This window comes from Sarcophilus harrisii, chromosome 5, assembly GCF_902635505.1.
Source record: "Sarcophilus harrisii chromosome 5, mSarHar1.11, whole genome shotgun sequence".
Lineage (NCBI taxonomy): Eukaryota > Metazoa > Chordata > Mammalia > Dasyuromorphia > Dasyuridae > Sarcophilus > Sarcophilus harrisii.
In genome coordinates, this window is record NC_045430.1 from 39,818,074 (window position 1) to 39,836,422 (window position 18,349).

An 18,349-nucleotide genomic window follows, 5' to 3' on the forward strand; every position below is an offset into this window, starting at 1 on the left:
CTCTGAAAACCAATTCTGTCTTTGTGTGTCATTCAGGGATGAGACTGATGGGATAAATTGTGAACCAAGAAGCTCGAACCTGAAACCAAGGCCTAAAGAAGATGAGGAGGGGGAGGCCAACAAATGAGAGAGAAAAATAACTGTTGATGCGGGGGATATGAAAGAAAATAGAAATAAAGGGGAAAATAGGGGCTTTTTAGAAGAACAAGAGTAGACCAACAAGAACTATCCCTTGACTACTGAACTAAAGAATGAATTTCTGGGAAAGGAACTGGCTTTAAATCAAAAGACCATGGGACAGATTTAGGAAAAAAAATACTCAGAGGATAGTCTAGCCCTTTTAAAATACACTATTGAACCTGGATAGAATAACCCTGAATATCATTCTTTAAGGGATAAGGGATCTTAAAGTAATTTACATGTGTCATGTAAACAGGTTGATATATCTAGTTAATGTTTTGCAGTTTTTCAAAATTCACATTCTTATAAGTCAAGCCTTATGACAACCCTAGCAAGACCCCAATCTCCCTTACCTGTCCATGCTCTGTACCAGGGATTGCCAGACGAACAGGGATGGAAACAAAGTCAGCAGATGGAGAAGTGTTCACACTATAGTTATTTTATCTTCCTTGAAGTCAATATGATAGCAGAAGGGAATTTTCTGAATGGGATTTTGGGGCACTGTTCCTATATATGTATTCATTTATTTTGATTTGTTAATGTCAAGTATTAAGTGTCTAACACTTACCAAGCTCTGTGGTAGGTGATGGGGATACAGACAGAAAGAATGAAACACCCCTATTCACATGGAAGTTTACATTTTAATGAGGGAGATAAATACATAATAAGATTATATGTAAAAAGAAGTGAACTTAAAATTCAGTGTTCCAAAATCTTCATTAAGATGTTTATTAATACCCTGTGTTATATGTATATATTATATGTTTATATATATGTGATGCACATATCATATACATATATGCATTTACATAAAGTAGTTAAATAGAAGGCAGTTTGGGAGGAAAGGAATTAGAATTTGGGGGTGGGCTCAGAAAAGGCTTCTTGAAATAAGTCTTAAAGGAAGAGAGGGACCCCTCTGATGCCCTGAGGGCATGAGGCAAGGAAGAGGGAGTGCATTTCAGGTGGGACAACTGCAAAGCTCTGTATACTTAAATACATTTCCATAAATAAGGTACCCTAAGTTTTCAGTTGCTCCATCTTAAGTCTCTACCAGGTTCTTTGTCTATCCATATTCATTCACTTTTCTCTCATATGACCATAGTTTCATAGTTAGGTTCTGGTTGTTTTTTTTTTTTTAATTAAAAAAATTATTTGATGAAGAGCCTCCTAAAATTCACAACTTTGCTTTGTTAAATAGCACAATGATTTCTTAAGGTGCTTTCAAGCTCTGAATGTATGTGCTTATTACATTGGAAATAGTTTAACAGATAGTTGATAGAGTGCAGAACCTGGATTTAGGAGCCTCTGAGTTCAAATTCTTAATCATCTACTGTGTAAGAGTGGACAAATCACTTAACTCAGTTTCAGTTTCCTCATCTGTAAAATGGGGATAATAGTATCTACTTCATAGGGTTGTTGTGAAGATCAAGTGAGTTAACATTATGAAGCATTTTGCAAATTATAAAGCATTTTAAAATATGTAATTAAATTTAATATTAAATATCAATACAAATTAAATTTGCTTTGTGACTTTATCCTTAATTTATTATATAAACTATCACATATATATCTATATACATCTATATGCATATATTATACACATACATATATCACTTCTTGTCAGCTTGACATTAGGATTATTTTTCCATCTCATCGACTTTTCCTCTAGTCTTGGGTAGTTTGTAATCTTTTATTTTTGGCTATTTTTTTCTTTTGCATTTTTTCAGATCTTTTTAGATTTCTTTCCATTCCACACAATTGTCTGCCTTGATATTATTGTATATTTTTTCATCAGTGTACTTGTATTTAACTATCCATTCCCCTATTGTTAGTCATCTAGGCTGCTCCCAGTTTTTCATTATTGTACATAATGCTATCATGAAAATATTTGAACAATGGACTTTTTAGATTTTATTTCTGATGACATGTTGAGGGAATATTCCCAATGATAGTCATTAGGCCAAAGACAAATGCTCAAGGGAAAAGATAAAAATGTAATATTTTCAGAACACAGATCAATAGTTTGAATTGAATAACAACAGACAGCTTATAAAACTAAATGCAAACAAAAATTAAGAAATAAGAAAAATAATCATTGAAAAATAATAATCCCAGCTATCAAAATCTCTGGGATACAGTCTTAATCTCACTAAGTACCTTCACTAAATTCCTACATTCTGGAGAGATTGGATTTTTGATTCACTGGTATTGAGACATAAGTGAGGAAACTCCTTTTGCCAATGCAGGTCAGCACCACCTCTGCAATTTATAGTTAAATACCTAGAACACTGAGAGACTCAGTGACTTGATAGGGACTACACAGTATGTGTCAAAGACTAGATTTAGATCCAGATCTAACTGGCTTTGAGGCTAGATCTCTTAGACAATGTGTGACAATTACCTCACCAAGTATTCAAGTATTCACATTGAGAAAAAAAGAAAATGATCTCCATTTATTCCCCAAGACACTAGAAAAGAACCATATCAATCCAAAGAGTTGAAACCAGTTACAAAATCTCCTTCATCGAGTCTGGTCTCTAGTCTTGTCTGGCCCTCAAACTGGCTCCATCTACTTCTTAATTTGGGTCATCAGAGCAGAGGAGTTTTGAATTACTTTTGTGTTCATTCAGACCATGTGATTTTAGAATCTCTATGCATTTCTCTATTGTCTCTCTCCTTCTTCCTTTTCTCCTTTCTATCTCCCATTTCCCTCCCTCCCCTCATCTCTTCTCCCTCCTCTCTCCTGTCCTCCTCTCCCTTCTTCCCTCTCTCCTGCTCTCTTCTCTTCTCTCCCTCCTTCCCTACTCTCCTCTCCCTTTCTCTCCTCCACCTCCCTTCATCCCTTCTCCTCTCTTCCCTCCTTCCCTCTCCTCTTCCCTCTTCCTACCCTCCCTCCTCCTCTCTCTCACCTTTTTCTACCTCCTCCTTCCTCTCTCCCTTCTCTCCCTGCTCTCCCTGCCTCCTTTCCCTCGTCCTCCCTCTCTTTCCTCATCTCTCCTCTCCTTTTCCTCGTCTCTCCTTTCTCTCCCTCTTCTGCCTCCACCTCTCCCTACTCTCCCCTCTCCTCCTCTCCCTCTCCTCTCTCCTCTCCCTCTCTCCCTCTCCTCCTCCCTTCTCTCCCTCTTCCTCCTCTCTCTCCTCTCCCTACTTCCCTCTCCCCTGCCTCTTCCCTCTCCCCTCTCCCCTGCCTCTTCCCTCCCCTCTCCCTCTCTTCCCTCTTCCCTCCTCCCCTCTCCTCTCCCTACCTCTCCTCTCCCTCCTCCTCCTCTTCCCTTCTCCCTCCTCCCTCCCTCTCCCTCTCTTCCCTCTCCCTGCTCTCTCTTTCCTCTCCCCTCTCTTCCCTCTCCCTCCCTCCCCTCTCTTCCCTCTCCCCTGCCTCTCCCTCTCTCCCTCTCTTCCCCTCTCCCCCTCTCCTCTTCTCCTCTCTTCTCCTCCCTCCTCTCCCTCTTCCTCTCTTCCTCTCCCTCCTCTCCCTCTCCCTCTCCCTCTCCCCTCTCCCTCTCTCTTCCCTCTCCTCCTCTTCTCCCCTCTCCCTCCCCTCTCCCTCTCTTCCCTCTCCCCTGCCTCTCCCCTGCCTCTCCCCTCTCTTCTGCCTCTCCCCTCTCTTCCTCTCCCTCTCCCCTCCTCCTGTCTTCCCTCTCCTCTCCCCTCTCTTCCCTCCCTCTTCCCTCTCCCTCTTCCCTCCCTCTCTCTCCTCTCCCTCCTCTCCCTCTCCCCCTCTCCTCCTCCTCCTTCCCTCCCTCTCTCCTTCTTCCCTCTCTCCTCCCCCCTCTCCCCTCCTTCTTCCCTTTTCCCTCTCCCCTCCTCTCTCCCCTCTCCCCTCCTCTTCCCTCTTCTCTCCTCTTCCCTCTCCTCTCCTCTCTCCTCTCCCCTCTCTTCTCCCCCCTTTCCTGTCCCCCCCTCCTCCCCCCTTTCCTCCCTCCCTCTCCTCCCCCCTTTCCTCCCTTCCTCTCCTCCCCTCCCTCTCCTCCCCCTTTCCTCCCCTCCCTCTCCTCTTCTTCTCCCCTCTTCTCCCACCCCTCTCCCTCCCTCTCCTCTTCTTCTCCCCTCTTCTCCCTCTCCCTCCTTTTCTCTCCTCCCTCTCTTCTCCTCCCTCTCCCTCCTCCTTCTCCCTCCTCCCTCTCCCTCCTTTTCTCTCCTCCCTCTCTTCTCCTCCCTCTCCCTCCTCCCTCTCCCTCCTTCCCTCTCCTCCTTTTCTCTCTTCTCCTTCCCTCTCCCTCTCCCTCTCCTCTCTTCTCCTCTCCCTCCCCTCTCCTCCTCCCTCCCTCCTTTTCTCTCCTCCCTCTCCCCCCTCTCCTCCTCCTTCTCCCTCCCTCCTTTTCTCTCCTCCCTCCTTTCTCTCCTCCCTTCTTCCTCCTCTCCCTCCTTCCTTCCCTCTCTCTCTTCCTTCTCCTCCCTTTCTCCTCCCTCTCCTTCCCCCTCTCCTCTCTCCCTCTCTCTCCCCTCTCTCCCCCCTTTCTCCCCTCCTCTCTCCCTCTCTCTCCCTCTCTCTCCCCCCTCTCCCTCTCTCTCCCCCCTTCTCTCTCCCTCTTTCTCCCTCTCCCTCCCTCCCCCCTTTCTCCCTCCCTCCCCCCTTTCTCTCTCTCCCCTCCTCCCCTTTCTCTCTCTTTCCCCCCTCCCTCCCCCTTCTCCCTTCCTCTCTCCTCCCTCCCCTCTTTCTCTTCCTCTCCCTCCCTCTCTCTCTCCCCCTTTCTCTCTCTCCCCCTCCCTTCCCCCTCTCCCTCTCCCTCCTCCTCTCCCTCTCCCTCCTCCCTCCCCCCCTCCCCTCTTCCTCTCTCCCTCCCCCTCTTTCTCTTCCTCTCCCTCCCTCCCTCCCCTCTCTCTTCCTCTCCCTCCCTCCCTCTCTCCTGCTCCCTATCCTCTTCCCCCCTCCCCTGCTCCCTCCCCTCTCCCCCCCTCCCCTGCTCCCTACCCTCTCCCTCCTCCCTGCTCCCCTACCTCTCCCTCCTCCCCTGCTCCCTACCCTCTCCCCTCCTCCCCTGCTCCCTACCTCCCTCCCCTCCTCCCCTGTTCCCTCCCCTCCCCTGCTCCCTCTCTCCCTCCCCTCCCCTCCCTCCCCTTCCCTCTCTCCCTCCCCCCTTTCCTCCCTCCCCCCTCTCCTCCCTCCTTCCCTATCTCTTCCCTCTTCTCCCTCCCCCCTCTCTCTCCCTCTCTCCTCCCTCCCCTCTCTCTTCCTCCCTCCCCTCTCTCTCCTTCTCTCCCTCCCTCCCTCTTCCTCCCTCCCTCTCTCTCTCTCCTCTCTCTCCTCCCTCCTCCCTCTCTCCTCCCTCCCCTCCCTCTCCCTCTCCCTCCCCTTCTTTCTCTCCCCCTCTTTCTCTCTCTCTCTCTTTCTCTTTCCTCCCCTTTTCTCTTCCCCTCCTTTTCCTCTCCCTCTCCCTCCCCTTTTTTCTTCCCCTCCTCCTTTTCCTGTTCCTGCTCCCCCATAACTTATTCTTGTATGTTTTCAATTTGCTGTTTTTTTTAAGCTGATAAATGTGATAAAATTGTAGATCAGCCCAGTTGCTAAGCTCTGCTATTGCTTGAGTGCAGCTTTCTGTGGGAGTTATTAGAAACATCTTCAGGGAATAGAAGGGAGGGAGGAAAGCAAGAGAGGAGAAGGAGTGGGGAGAGAGCTGCTGTGGAGACTGTGTCAAAGGAGAGAGTTATTGATTTATTACAATCACTTCACAGGGCAGAGCATACATTTACTGCAGTTTCTCAGGGCATCAAATCAAGTCAGGAACATGGGAAGCTGACAAGCTGGCAGAATCAGGTATACATCATTACCTGAACCTTGGTTTGAAAAGTGACCACTCCTAGCTGCTATTGTTTGTTGAAAGAAGACTGAGGGAGTGGTCAGAGAGAAAGCCAATGTCTAGAGGAATGGTAACCAGGCCCCAAAATAGGATGGTGCAGTAAAGAGAGGATCTACTAGTTCTGCTAGCTCAGCAATCCACCTGCAAGCAAACATCACTGTTACTAAAGTAAAATATGAAAAAACAAATTCATGAAAACAGGAATGACTCTGGATCATTATTTTTGTCTAATTTACTCTTCTAAAAATTGTCTTTACCTTTTTCTTGCCACAGGTAAAAAACTTCAAAGCTTCTCTGACCCTGATAAACCATTATCAGCCTTTCTTTTTGATTTACAGATATAGAAGGCAAGGCACTGATGCTACGGGGACAGATATTTTCGGTAAAGAATATCTGAAGTGAATGTGGTTAAGGCAGAAGACACAAGGAAGAAAATGTATGTAAAAATGAAGGTAATTATCTTGTGGGATTAACTGAGTGTAAATAATAAAAGTGAGGAAGGAGCCTTTACCTGGAGGGGAGTGGACAATGCCTTCAGATGTTGAGTTGAGTTTAATTATGGGACAGAGAGACAGGGGACAGGGACAATTAAGTTCATTCCTCTGAAATCCAAGTAGCTAAAGTTAGTGGGAAAGCTTGATAGGTGGAGATTCAAGCCAGGAAATCTGTGTCAAATCAGGAGGCAAGAGAACAGCCCATTGAGCTATTTAATCTTGGAAGTTTCAGTAGTTTTATGTAACTGTTTATTTTCTTTGTTTCCACTGACCACTGACCACTTGGAAGAATTGCTCATCAAGCAAGCCACTTCCTCATTAAGCCACAGTTCTCAATGCTTCAGTCTTCTAGAGAGACACAACCCAAGATGAGAAAGAAGACATACAAATGAATCAGCATATAATGCTTTTATGTTTGTGAAGTGCTTTACCTATGTTCTCTCGATCCTTACAGTCACCCTATAAGGTAAGTGATAAAAGTTTTGCAGTTAGTAAGTGTATAAGACAATGGACAGCCAGGTAGCAAAATGTATAAAGTTTCAGCCCTGGAATCAAGAAAAACTGAGAAATCTGGCCTCAGACACTTATTAGGAGTGTGATCCTGGGCAAGACATTTAATCTTGGTTGTGCCTTAGTTGTCTCATCTGTAAAATGAACTACAGAAGGAAATGACAAACCACTCCAGTAGGCAAACCCTCCAGTAAGCAAACCACTCTAATATATCTGTCAAAAAAATAACCCAAATAAGGTCACAACTAAAACGACTGAACAACATAAAATGTATGAGGGAGTATTTGAAACCTTTCTGATGTCACATTTAATGTCTTACTGCCTCTCCTAGTCACTTAATGTTTGTTAAATTGGAGAAGAAAATTATAAAATTCTCCAATTGGAGCACAAATGAAAAATATTGGTAATATTAAAGAATAAATTATATATCTGAGCCAAAAATTTCAAAAATACTTTCTCTACCTTTAAAATTGAAATTTAATACTTTATATATCTCTATGTTTCTTCTCTTGATAAAAAGCAGAGATTTTCATTTTCACCTTTATTTTCTTAGTGCCATATCTTACATATTGCAGGAGATTAATAAATGTTTATTGATTCAATGACATATATCCAGTATATTCTCCACAAAATTAAATCATATAATCTTAAACATGGGAAGAATTTGAGGTCTTCTGTGAAGACTGAGTTAGCATCCTGGTTGCCTTTGAACTAGCTGGAGTCAGGATAAGCAAAAGTCTTTGGTCTTTATTCTCGGTCTTTAGGGGGTAGAAATGAACAGGATGGATGCAGTATCTCCACGATCTTCTTTCTCTTCATCTACCACCAAAGTGGCTCTGGCTTGTCTTACTCCACCCCCTAATCCTTCCCACAATTCTCTGTATACACCAAAAGATTGAACCAGCACAGAATAGTGGGAAGGGCTATTTTCCAAGCATATGCTAATAGAGTATTGTCCAATCAGTAGTTAGCCTTAAGTGCTTGGTTGTCCAACCTGAGTGCATAAACTCAGAATTTCAGTCCTTTACATCTCCCACTTTCTTTTGTTTTAGAACATGGGTGGTCACACCATCCCTGCCTTCTCAGGAAGGTGAGAACCCCCCAAAAGAGGTGATCACGCCCTCCCTGACTTCTCAGGAAAGGAGGTGAAAAAAGCTGAAAAGGAGGTGATCACACCCTTCTCCCACCCCTGACTTCTCAAGAAGGCAGGTGAAAGCACTAAAAAGGAGATGATCATGCCCTCCCTCACATCTCAGGAAGGGAGGTGAAAAGCACCAAATGGAAGTAGGGATTGCTAGTGGGTTTCTGGGCTGAAGGGTCTTATTAGAAACTGGTACGTACAAACCCATCAGCATGGGAGGTATTACACAAGCACATAGCAATAAAGCACAGGCTATTAGTGATGACTCTCCCCATACCCAGTGCAGGCTCAATGTAGTGTAACAAACATTAATTGTATATGCAAGTAGTGATATAACAATGTAAATCAACATGGTGTTGTAAAAGATTTCCAGAAGTCCTAGAAGGAAGGTATACAAACAACAGTTACACATACGCCTTCTTCAGCCAAGAGATAGTCCAAAACCAATCTATTGTCCATTGCTTTATGTGTCAGGGAATCCAATGATCCCCACAAGTTTTTGAAGTCCTGTAACAGTCTTTTTATGTCTCAGAGAATCCAATGATTCTTGAGGATTTTCAAGTCCTACAACATTATCATGTCTCAGAGAATTCACTAATTCCTGAGGGTTTTCAAGTCCAACAACAGTTGTATCATGTCTCAGAGAATCCAGTGATTCCTGAGGGTTTTCAAGTCCTACAAGAATCTTTTCATGTCTCAGGGATTACAATGATTTCTGAGGGTTTTGAAGTCCAACAATTTTTGATATCCATAAGTCAAATGCCATAACTGCCATGCTCTTTCAGTGGTGGGCACAGTCAGTGATGGAACCACCTGATGTTTCTTAGGTCTTCTCCTTTGTTTTAAGGGTCTGCTCCATCTCTCTCTGATGGACAAGGCAAATACGGCTTGTTGGCAAGCATCTGATTCCTTCTCCATCTGTAGAAATACAAGCAAACCCTCTCCCCCAAGCAGTTAACCTATCTGGTCCCTTCTATTTACCACTTTCTGGGTCTCTCCACATCACCTGGAGATTATCTAAAGATAGTGGAGCTGCTCGCACTGCACACTGTCCTTCTGGTGGATTATGAAACCTGTCTGCCAGAGCCAATGTATTTTTGTCAAAAATCAAGAAGTTAATAATATAAAGAGGTAGATTTAGAAGTTCTTTAGGGTTACCTGTGGCTCCTCCTTTCTTTCGTTTTTGGAGGAGTGTCTTAATGTCTGTTTCTCCTCTCTACTATTGCCTGTCCTTCAGGCTTAAAGGGTATGCCAGTGGTGTGTAAAATCTTATACTGTGAACAAAAGTGTGCAAAATGTTTAGAAGTATATGCAGGTCCATCATCTGTTTTTATTTCTTGTGGCAGACCCATAATTGCAAATGTTTGTATAAGGAATTCAGGGACTACTCAGGCTATCTTTTTTGCTGCTGTTATTGCAAAAGTGAATTCTGAAAAAGTGTCTACCACAACATGGATAAAAGACAAACAACCAAAAGATTTATGATGGGTCACATCCATTTGCCAAATTTCACTGAATCTCAAATCACGAGGGTTCTTCCCTGGAGGCAGTGTAGGAGTGTGGAAAGGAAGGCAAGCTGTACAGGCTTTTACTATGCTCCTAGCTTCCTCTCTTGTTATTCCAAATTGTAAACATAAAGCTTGAGCAGCCTGATGATATTTAAAATGAGATTCTTGGGCTTCTTGAAATAAAGGAGTATTGGCCAACATAGTTAGAGGGCTATTTGCCTTTGAATTACCACCAAAAATAAGACCTGGAAGTCCACTATGAGAGTGGATATGCAAGATATAAATCTTACCTGGATGCTTTCTCACTTGCTCTTGAAGTTCCTTAAAGAACTGATATATATTAGAGGCTATAAATTTTATTTGGGCTTTGGCAATTCTTTGTACCACACCTATTGAATAGGCTGAATCAGACATTATATTTATATTTCCTGGATAATAAGAACTATAATGATTGCATACATTTCATTCTGCTGAGTGGACTGAAAAGGAGTTCTGAATACTTTCTTTATAGTTAAGTCACGAAGAGTATACAGCACAAATATTAAGTTTGGATGCATCTGTAAAGATAGTTGGTCCTTTAAGAGGAACTTTAGAAACAATTTCTTCAAGAATCCATCACCAATTATGTAATAGTCTGGTTATCTTTAATGGAGACCCGTGTGTAAAATTTGGAGCCATGGCTAATAAAATTTGCCACTCTGGAATGGTTTTCACAGCATACATTAATTTGTGCATTGGTATAAAAGGTGTATATCTTGAGTTTTATCCAGATAATTGCTCGCTTAATGGCCTTTTAAAAAACATTCTAGCCACATGCGCTGGGTAAGGAGTAAGACTTTGTTCTGGTTGTGCTGGAAGGTTCACCCACTCTATCACACTGTGTCCTTGATGGACTGCTGTGGGTGCCTCTTGTGTAGCGAAAACTGTATTTCCAAGGGTTTTTGAGTGACTCTTTCAACCACATTGGATAAAGCCAGTTCAACTTCTCTTGAAGCCTCTTGAGCTTCTTTTGTAAGCTGATGTGGTAAGTTTAAAGCACTGTCTCCTTAAAATGTCATATAATGATTGCAATTGATAGGTAGTCAAGCCTAACATTGGACACATCCGTTGGATATCTCCTGTCAATTTCTGAAAGTCATTTAAAGTGTTTAGTTTCTCTGTTCTTAAGGAAAGTTTTTGTACTGTAAGCACCTTAAGGTATACTTGATATCCTAAATATTGAAAATGAGCATGTCTTTGAATTTTTTCTGGAGCTATGTACAATTTGTAGTTCCTTAGTGTTTCTGTGGTCTTTTGTAGAAATGCTTCTAACATTTGTTCCTCAGGTGCACATCCCAATATATCATCCATGTAATGTAATAACATTACTTTTGGAAATGCTTTTCTTACTGGAGTAAGAGCAGCAGCAACATACATTGACACATAGTAGGGCTGTTTTTCATTTCCTGTGGCAAAACTGTCCATTCATATCTTTTATAAGGCTCAGCTAAGTTAATGCTGGGCACTGAAAAGGCAAATCTTTTCTTACCCTCATTATCTAGAGGGATAGAATAGAAAAATCCTTAATGTCTATAACCCAAAGAGACCATTCTCTAGGCAACTGAGTAGGAGATGGAAGTCCAGGCTGAAGAGTTCTCATAGTTTCCATCTGTTTATTTACCTTTCTTAAATCAGTCAACATCCTCCATTTTCCAGATTTCTTTCTTACAACAAATACTGGTGAATTCCAAGGACTTAGAGAAGGTTGTAAGTGTCCTTGGTCAAGTTGCTCCTATATTATATCTAATAAGGTCTGAATTTTATTGCTACCTAAGGGCCACTGTTCTATCCACACTGGTGTATCAGTTTTCCACTGGATAAAAACAGGTGAAAGTGTTGGCAGGCCTTCAACAGCAGTCCTGCCTAAAAAAACAAAATATTCATTTGTAATCCTAATTGTTGTAAAATGTCTCTTCCCCATAGATTGATGGGGATTTTTTTCAAATATAAAAGGAGTAAAAACTCCTGTTTCACCTTCAAAAGTCCATCTCAAAGGGATAGCACTAACTTCAGCTGCTATTGATCCTCCTTTGCCAGACATGTAGGTGTCTGCCTTAATCTTTGGCCAGTGAATGGGCCAGTTGGCACCTCTAATGACTGTACGATCTGAACCAGTGTCTACCAATCCTTCTAATGGTATGCCATTTATATAGATGGTGAGCATAGGTCAATCAGCTGTCATAGCTGCTGTCCAGTATATTCCTGGATTTCGTTGCTTGGAGTCAGAATCTGGGTGACTATCACCAGATTGCCTATTAGGAGTCTGTATCAGTAAACCTGATGCCATTACTTCTCCTGGTTGATAAGTCACACATTGTCTACCTGTATTAGTGACTGGGGGATATTATCTACACATTCCCCAGTTTCCCACATCAGTGGATGGACACTGTTTTGTAAGTACTCTCAGGAGGTGAAATGATCAAGCCTACTGTGCCTGGAGGCAAGGGATCCATAAGCTAGAGAGGAACAGATTTCACTTCTGGGGGGGGGGTGGTATCTCAGTTGTCCCAGCTTCATACAACTCTATTCTCCCCAATTGTAATCCCTTTCTCCCATCAGGTTGCTTGCTGGCTGATTGGTGATGTCTGGGTACTGAATTTCTAGGCACTCTCTGGGTGTAGCATTGGCTGCCATCATGCCCCAAGGATTTTTTGCCTTGGGCCCTGGGGCTGGGCTCCTGATCCCGTTTCCCTGAATCAGTCTACATTCTGATGCCCAATGGAAGCCTCTTTTGCATTTTAGACATTGGGTATTGGATCTTGTTCTCCCACCTTGTTTTCTCACTCTGTCTCTATGCCAATATTGAGCTTTCAGATGCCCTACTTAACCACATTGAAAACATTGACAAGTCTCTCTGGAAGTCCCCTGCCAAAAGGGACCTTATCTACCCATGTTGGGATTTTGGGAAGTCTGCATCATAGCCTGGCTATAAAAGATATTTGTGCCCACTGAGGCACAGCGTCTTACGATCTCCTCTAAATGAGCACATCCTTGCAATAGTCCTAGTATAATTCTTCTATAAACCTCGTTAGCATTTTCTTTAGCAAGTTGCCTTATCATAATGTCTGTTACTGCATTTTCACCATTAGTTCATATGATAGCTGTCTGCAAATGTCCCACAAAATCAGCAAAGGGTTCATTTGGCCCTTGTGCAATTTTTTTGAAAGCTACACCCTTGTCATTTTTACCAGGGAGAAAAGCCTGTATTTTGATAGCAGCAGCAGCAATTTGCTCATATGCTGCTATGGGGTAATTAATCTGTACTGAAATGTCTGCATAAGAATCTAAACTTGTTAGTTGGTCATAGGTGATTGGAGGATTAACTCCACTATGACTATTTTGTTGGGCTTGTATCCTACAGAGCTCACTATATTCAGAAAGGCACAAGAAGTTTTGTCCAGGTTCTAAGCATGTCCTTGCTATAGATTTCCAATCCCTAGGGGTTAACACTTCATAAGCCAAATTCTGTAATAACATCTTAACATAAGTTGATGTAGCCGCATAAAGAATGCAAGCCTTTTTCAGGTCTTTGAGGATTTCTATATCAAAAGGAGTGTATCTTCTACTTTCTTGACCTGAAGAGTTAATCTATTGAATCACAGGATACATTCCTATTTTCAAATCAAGTATATCCTGCCCTTCTTCTGTGGTTTTAAGGTAGTGCCTTTTGCAATCTAGTTATAGGAAGGGGTGATTGCTAGGGGGGAGGTGCTGGTGATATTACTGCCTCTCCCACTATTGCTCCTCCCTCCATCAAGGAAGGTTAAGTTAATGGGGGCATGTCAAGAACCAGTTCTGGTTTAGGCGGGGTTGAAGCTGCCTTGTGAGAGTGAGAATCACCACGCCCTTCACCATGCCCTTCAACTTCACTTAAATCCTCATGCCCTCTGGTGATATTGCCATTAAGCTGTCCTTTGTCTTCCTCTTTTTCCTCACACTTCCACATCTGGCTATTCTTAAAACTTTTTTTTTTTTCTTGCAGGAATCTTTAAGGCCAATTGTATTATGTTGTATATATATAGAATGTTTCCTTGGAAATTGAACCAGGACCTTTGTCATTGTAGTATTCACATAGTTGATCTCCTACTAGTTTCCAACTATCTGGCCCTATATCTTCTTCCTTAAGAACCAAAGGGACGTGCGTTCTAATGTACCCAAGAGTCTAGTGATCTGCTCCCAAGTTACAATTAAGTCTTGTCCCTTGATCAAGTTAAGTATGCTTTCTATAGTGTCCCCTTGAGGTGGGGATGAGGGTGGGGTTGGGGCTGGGGGGAGAATCTTTTCCTAACATCTGCCCCATTTCAGCTAGAAAAGGTAACTAGTTTAGCCCTTAAACAAAGTAAGTTCCCTGTTTGTCTATTAAAATACCCCATTTCCTGGTCGCTGGGGACTTCTTCAGTGAAATTAGGGTCCTTGATCCACATGTTGGTCACCAAATGTGAAGATCGAGTTAGCACCCTGGATATCTTAGAATCAGCCAGAGTCAGGATATGCAAAAGTCCTTGGTCTTTGTTCTTGGTCTTTAGGGGTAGAAGTGAACAGGATGGACGTAGGATCTCCACAACCTTCCTTCTCTTCGTCTACCGCCAAAGTGACTCTGGCTTGTCTTACTCCACCCCCTAATCCTTCCCACAATTCTCTGTATACACCAAAAGATTGAACCAGTACAGAATAGTGGGAAAGGGCATTTTCCAAGCATATGCTAATAGAGTAATGTCCAATTGGTAATTAGCCTTCAGTGCTTGGTAATCCGACCTCAGTGTATCATCTTCTAATTTAGTTTTTCAGGGTCAGACTTATTAGACAAAAATCACACAGATTTAATAGGTAATAGACAAACAGCATATATTGATTTAGTAAAGCTGAAATTTAGTAAATCTTGTGTGACATTCTCGTGAAGTATGGAAAAAAGTGATAGAATTCATAACTGGTTGAAAGATAATACCCAAGAAATATCTAGCTGGAGGGAGTTCTCTTATGGGTTTTGTTCTGTTTAATGGTATGTTTCTATAAAGTTTATTACTTGAGTAAAGATATTAGTTCTACATTTATTGAATTTGTAGATGCAGCTAAACTATAAGGATTATCTAACACATTGGATGAGAAAATCAATATAAAAAAGATGTCAACAGGCTTAGAATGATGGGTCCGATCTAATATGATTAAAATGAAAATAATTCATAGGTGAAAGGTTCTACATTAGAGTTTTTGTTGTTGTTCAACTCTTTGTGATTCTGTTTCGGGTTTTCTTGGGAAAGATAACTTGAGTGATTCACCATTTCCTTCTTCAGCTCATTCTATACATGAGGAAACTGAGATACAAACAAGGTTAAATATCTTGCTCAGTGTTATATATGATGTGTATGAAGCCAGATTTGAACTCAGATACTCTTGATTCCTAGCCTGGCACCCTATCCACTGAGTTGGATAGAATTGGATCACCTAGTTGCTCCAAATTAGGGATTTTTACAAATATATATATATATATATATATATATATATATATATACATACAATTTATATGTATACAAAACATATTATATAATATATATGTATATATATTATATATATATGGCAATGTGGCTAGAAAGTATTTTATTTGAAAAACATTTTGAGATTTGAGTGACTTACAAATTTAGTGCTGAATCAGAAATTTCACATTCAACCAAACAAGTGAATGAAATATTAAGCTATATGAATAGAAGTTGATTATTAAGAAAAAGGGAAATGATACTCAGTGTGTACTAGTTATATTATCATATTTGATAGTTTATATTCAGTTCATGAAATCACTACTAACTATATTATTCTAGAAAGGATTGAGGATACAATTTGAGTTCTTGGCCAATAATTTTTGAAGTCTTGAGTATATAGAAGCTTGGAAGGAGATAGGTGAAGGGAAAGGGAGAGGGGGAAGAGGGAGGAAGGAAAAGGGGTTAGAAAAAGAAGTGAAGGGATGGGGAAAAGGAGAGAAAATAGTATGACATTAGTCAAGTGTCCTCACTAGTCTGGACTACAATGTTGTTATTTTTTTAATTTGTAAAAAAGAAGAGCTTGGAATAGATCAAAGCTTTGTTCTTAAACTGTGGGTTGTGACCCTATATAGGGTTGCATAACTAAATCTGGAGGCTTACAAAATTATAATTTATTATCCGTAAATGTTTGATTTGTATACCTATTTTATATACCTATACACCCAGGGCTGCATAAAAATTTCTCAATTGAAAAAGGGTTGTGAGTGGAAAAAGTTTTAAGAAGCCCTGTTCCATGTTATAGTTACTTGACAGGTTTTTATTTGTGCAATAGTGACTTCAAGGTAAATTCATAGTTTTTGCATGAAAGTGATTGCATCTCAATTTAAGATTGTGATCATTTTACATTTCTAATTATAGTTTACATTTACACAATGTAAGAATTCTTAACCTAGAATCTGTGAACTTAAATTGTTAATAACTATATTTCAAAATAATGTATTTCTCACCAGACTGCAATCCAAAATCCTCCATCATCCTTCACCCATGGATACCTTCCCTCCCCCCCAGCTCCTTGCAATTTCCTTGATGTATTGTCTCCCCCTTTAGAATGTAAGCTTCTTGAGATAGGACTGTCTTTCTTTTTGAATGTACATATCCTCAGCACACTTAGTACAGACTTTGGCACAGAGTAAGTTCTTAATAATAGCTTGTTGAGGGGCAGCTAGGTGGCACAGTGGATAGAACACTAGCCCTGGAATGAGGAAACCCTGAGATCAAATACAGCTTCAGACACTTACTAGCTATCTGACCATGGACAAGGCACTTAATCCTGATTGCTTCCAAAAACAAAAATTAAACCTTAAAGGTATAAAAATAAAATAAAACAAAAGCTCGACCAACTGACTGACAGAGGGTTACAAAGGAAACACATTATTTTGAAACACAGTTATTAACAATTTGCAAAGCACTTTTTATGCATTATCTCAGTTTATCTTAACAAATTTATGAGACAGGTGCTCTCTATACTGATGAATGTTGAGGGTGTCCCCAAAATCTGAATGTGTGATGTCCAAGTAGAGCTATAATGCCTGAAGTCAGGAAGATCTGAATTCAAACAGGAAGATCTAAATTCAAATTCAGACTCAAATATTTACTAGTTATGTGAGCCTGGGCAAATCATTTAACCCCTGCCTGCCTCAATTTCCTCAATTATAAATTGAGGATAATATTCAAGTTTTTTTTTTTAAATCCCTCAAGTCAACCCACACTTATTAAGTGCTATGTTTCAGGGATTGAGTTAAGTTCTGGAAATATACATGAAAACAAAAAAGCAATTCCTGCCTTCAAGAAACTTACTTTTTTAATGTCTATATAACACTTAGATTTTGGGGACATTTTGTATACCATATAGAGCAGAGTTGAAGTCAGCACAGGGGCTGCTTGAGTGAACCAGAACCTGGATCTCCAGCCCCTTACTTCTGCTTGTATTTCTTGTCCTGGTTATAGATAACCAAACAATGATTTTAAGATAGATTTTTCTAGCTATGGAGGTAACTTCATGTATTTGAGGGATTGGAAACTTCTGGCTCTTCATGCTAGAGTAGACTGGAAGTAGAAAAGTTTATTGCAACTAGACCCTTTGTTGAAAAGATGACCATCCATGTATACTTATTGTGTATCTAATTTATATTTTAATATATTTAACATCTATTGGTCATCCTGCCATCTGGGGGAGGGGGTGGGGGGTAAGAGGTGAAAAATTGGAACAAGAGGTTTGGCAATTGTTAATGCTGTAAAGTTACCCATGCATATAACCTGTAAATAAAAGGCTATTAAACAAGAAAAAGAAAAAGAAAAAAAAGAAAAGATGACCATCAACAGGAATTGGGCTCAAATCATGCATGCTATGGATGGCCAAACTTAGATAAGAGTGTTCAGCCAATGTGCCAAATATGTGACAATGTGTTCATTTATATGTCAGGCACTATTCTGAGCTCTGGAATACAAAGAGTCCCTGTTCTCACGGAATGGGGAAAACAACATGCAGACAAATACAGTGGCATCTACTTCTTGGGGGTAAGGACTGGAATCCTGAATCTGGGACCCTGGATCTGGAAAATCTATAAACCTTTAGCCTTCATACTAGGGAAGAAGCCTGATTTTTTTCTTTTTCTTTTATAGGATGTTTTCAGTACTTTATTGTAAAATTTAGTCACAGGTAAAAATGCTAACTTTGCTACCTGTTGACTTTTATTTTATTTTTGTAAACTTTAACTTTTTACTTATTTTAACATTAAAAAAGAAATTATATATGTGGTATTAAAAGAAAATATATTGACATTATACAATATATTTTATGTATTTCTGAATTTCTACACTTTTTCTGTGCCATCTGCAAAACTCCCTCAAAATTCCCATTTAATTTCTTATGTGGATGCATGATATATTGAAACTTCTATGGCGAAAGTTGAGATGTGTGTATATACAAAGTAAAATATAAATAAAACATAATTAAGAGAGAGAGAGAGAAAGCACTGGGATTAAGACAGATTGGAGAAGGCTTCCTGTAAAAGGTGGGATTTTATTTGGGAATTAAAGGAAGGCAGGAAGGTCAGTAGGCAGAATAGAGGAGGAGAACATTCCAGGCGTGGGAGAGACAGGCAGAGAGAATACTAGGAGCTGAGAAGAGTGTCTTGTTTATGAAACA

The 18,349-nt window shown here is 40.9% G+C and overlaps 1 protein-coding gene across 11 annotated transcripts in view; it reads left to right on the forward strand.

Annotated features, from left to right (window-relative positions):
• C5H12orf50 (chromosome 5 C12orf50 homolog) overlaps positions 1 to 18,349 on the forward strand; it is a 63,153-nt gene that overhangs the window by 38,434 nt on the left and 6,370 nt on the right. For 9 of the 11 annotated variants that reach the window (XR_004229577.1, XR_004229576.1, XR_004229571.1 and 6 more), the window contains 3 exons: positions 6,314 to 6,427; positions 6,759 to 6,935; positions 17,624 to 17,718. Coding sequence is in view for 1 of the 11 variants with exons in the window: in XM_031938518.1 (XP_031794378.1) it covers positions 37 to 56 (20 nt within the window). In the remaining 10 variants the exon portion in view is untranslated. Of the gene's footprint in view, positions 1 to 36; positions 370 to 6,313; positions 6,428 to 6,758; positions 6,936 to 17,623; positions 17,719 to 18,349 lie in introns of those variants that run through there. The other 2 variants (XR_004229572.1, XM_031938518.1) reach the window with 1 other exon arrangement.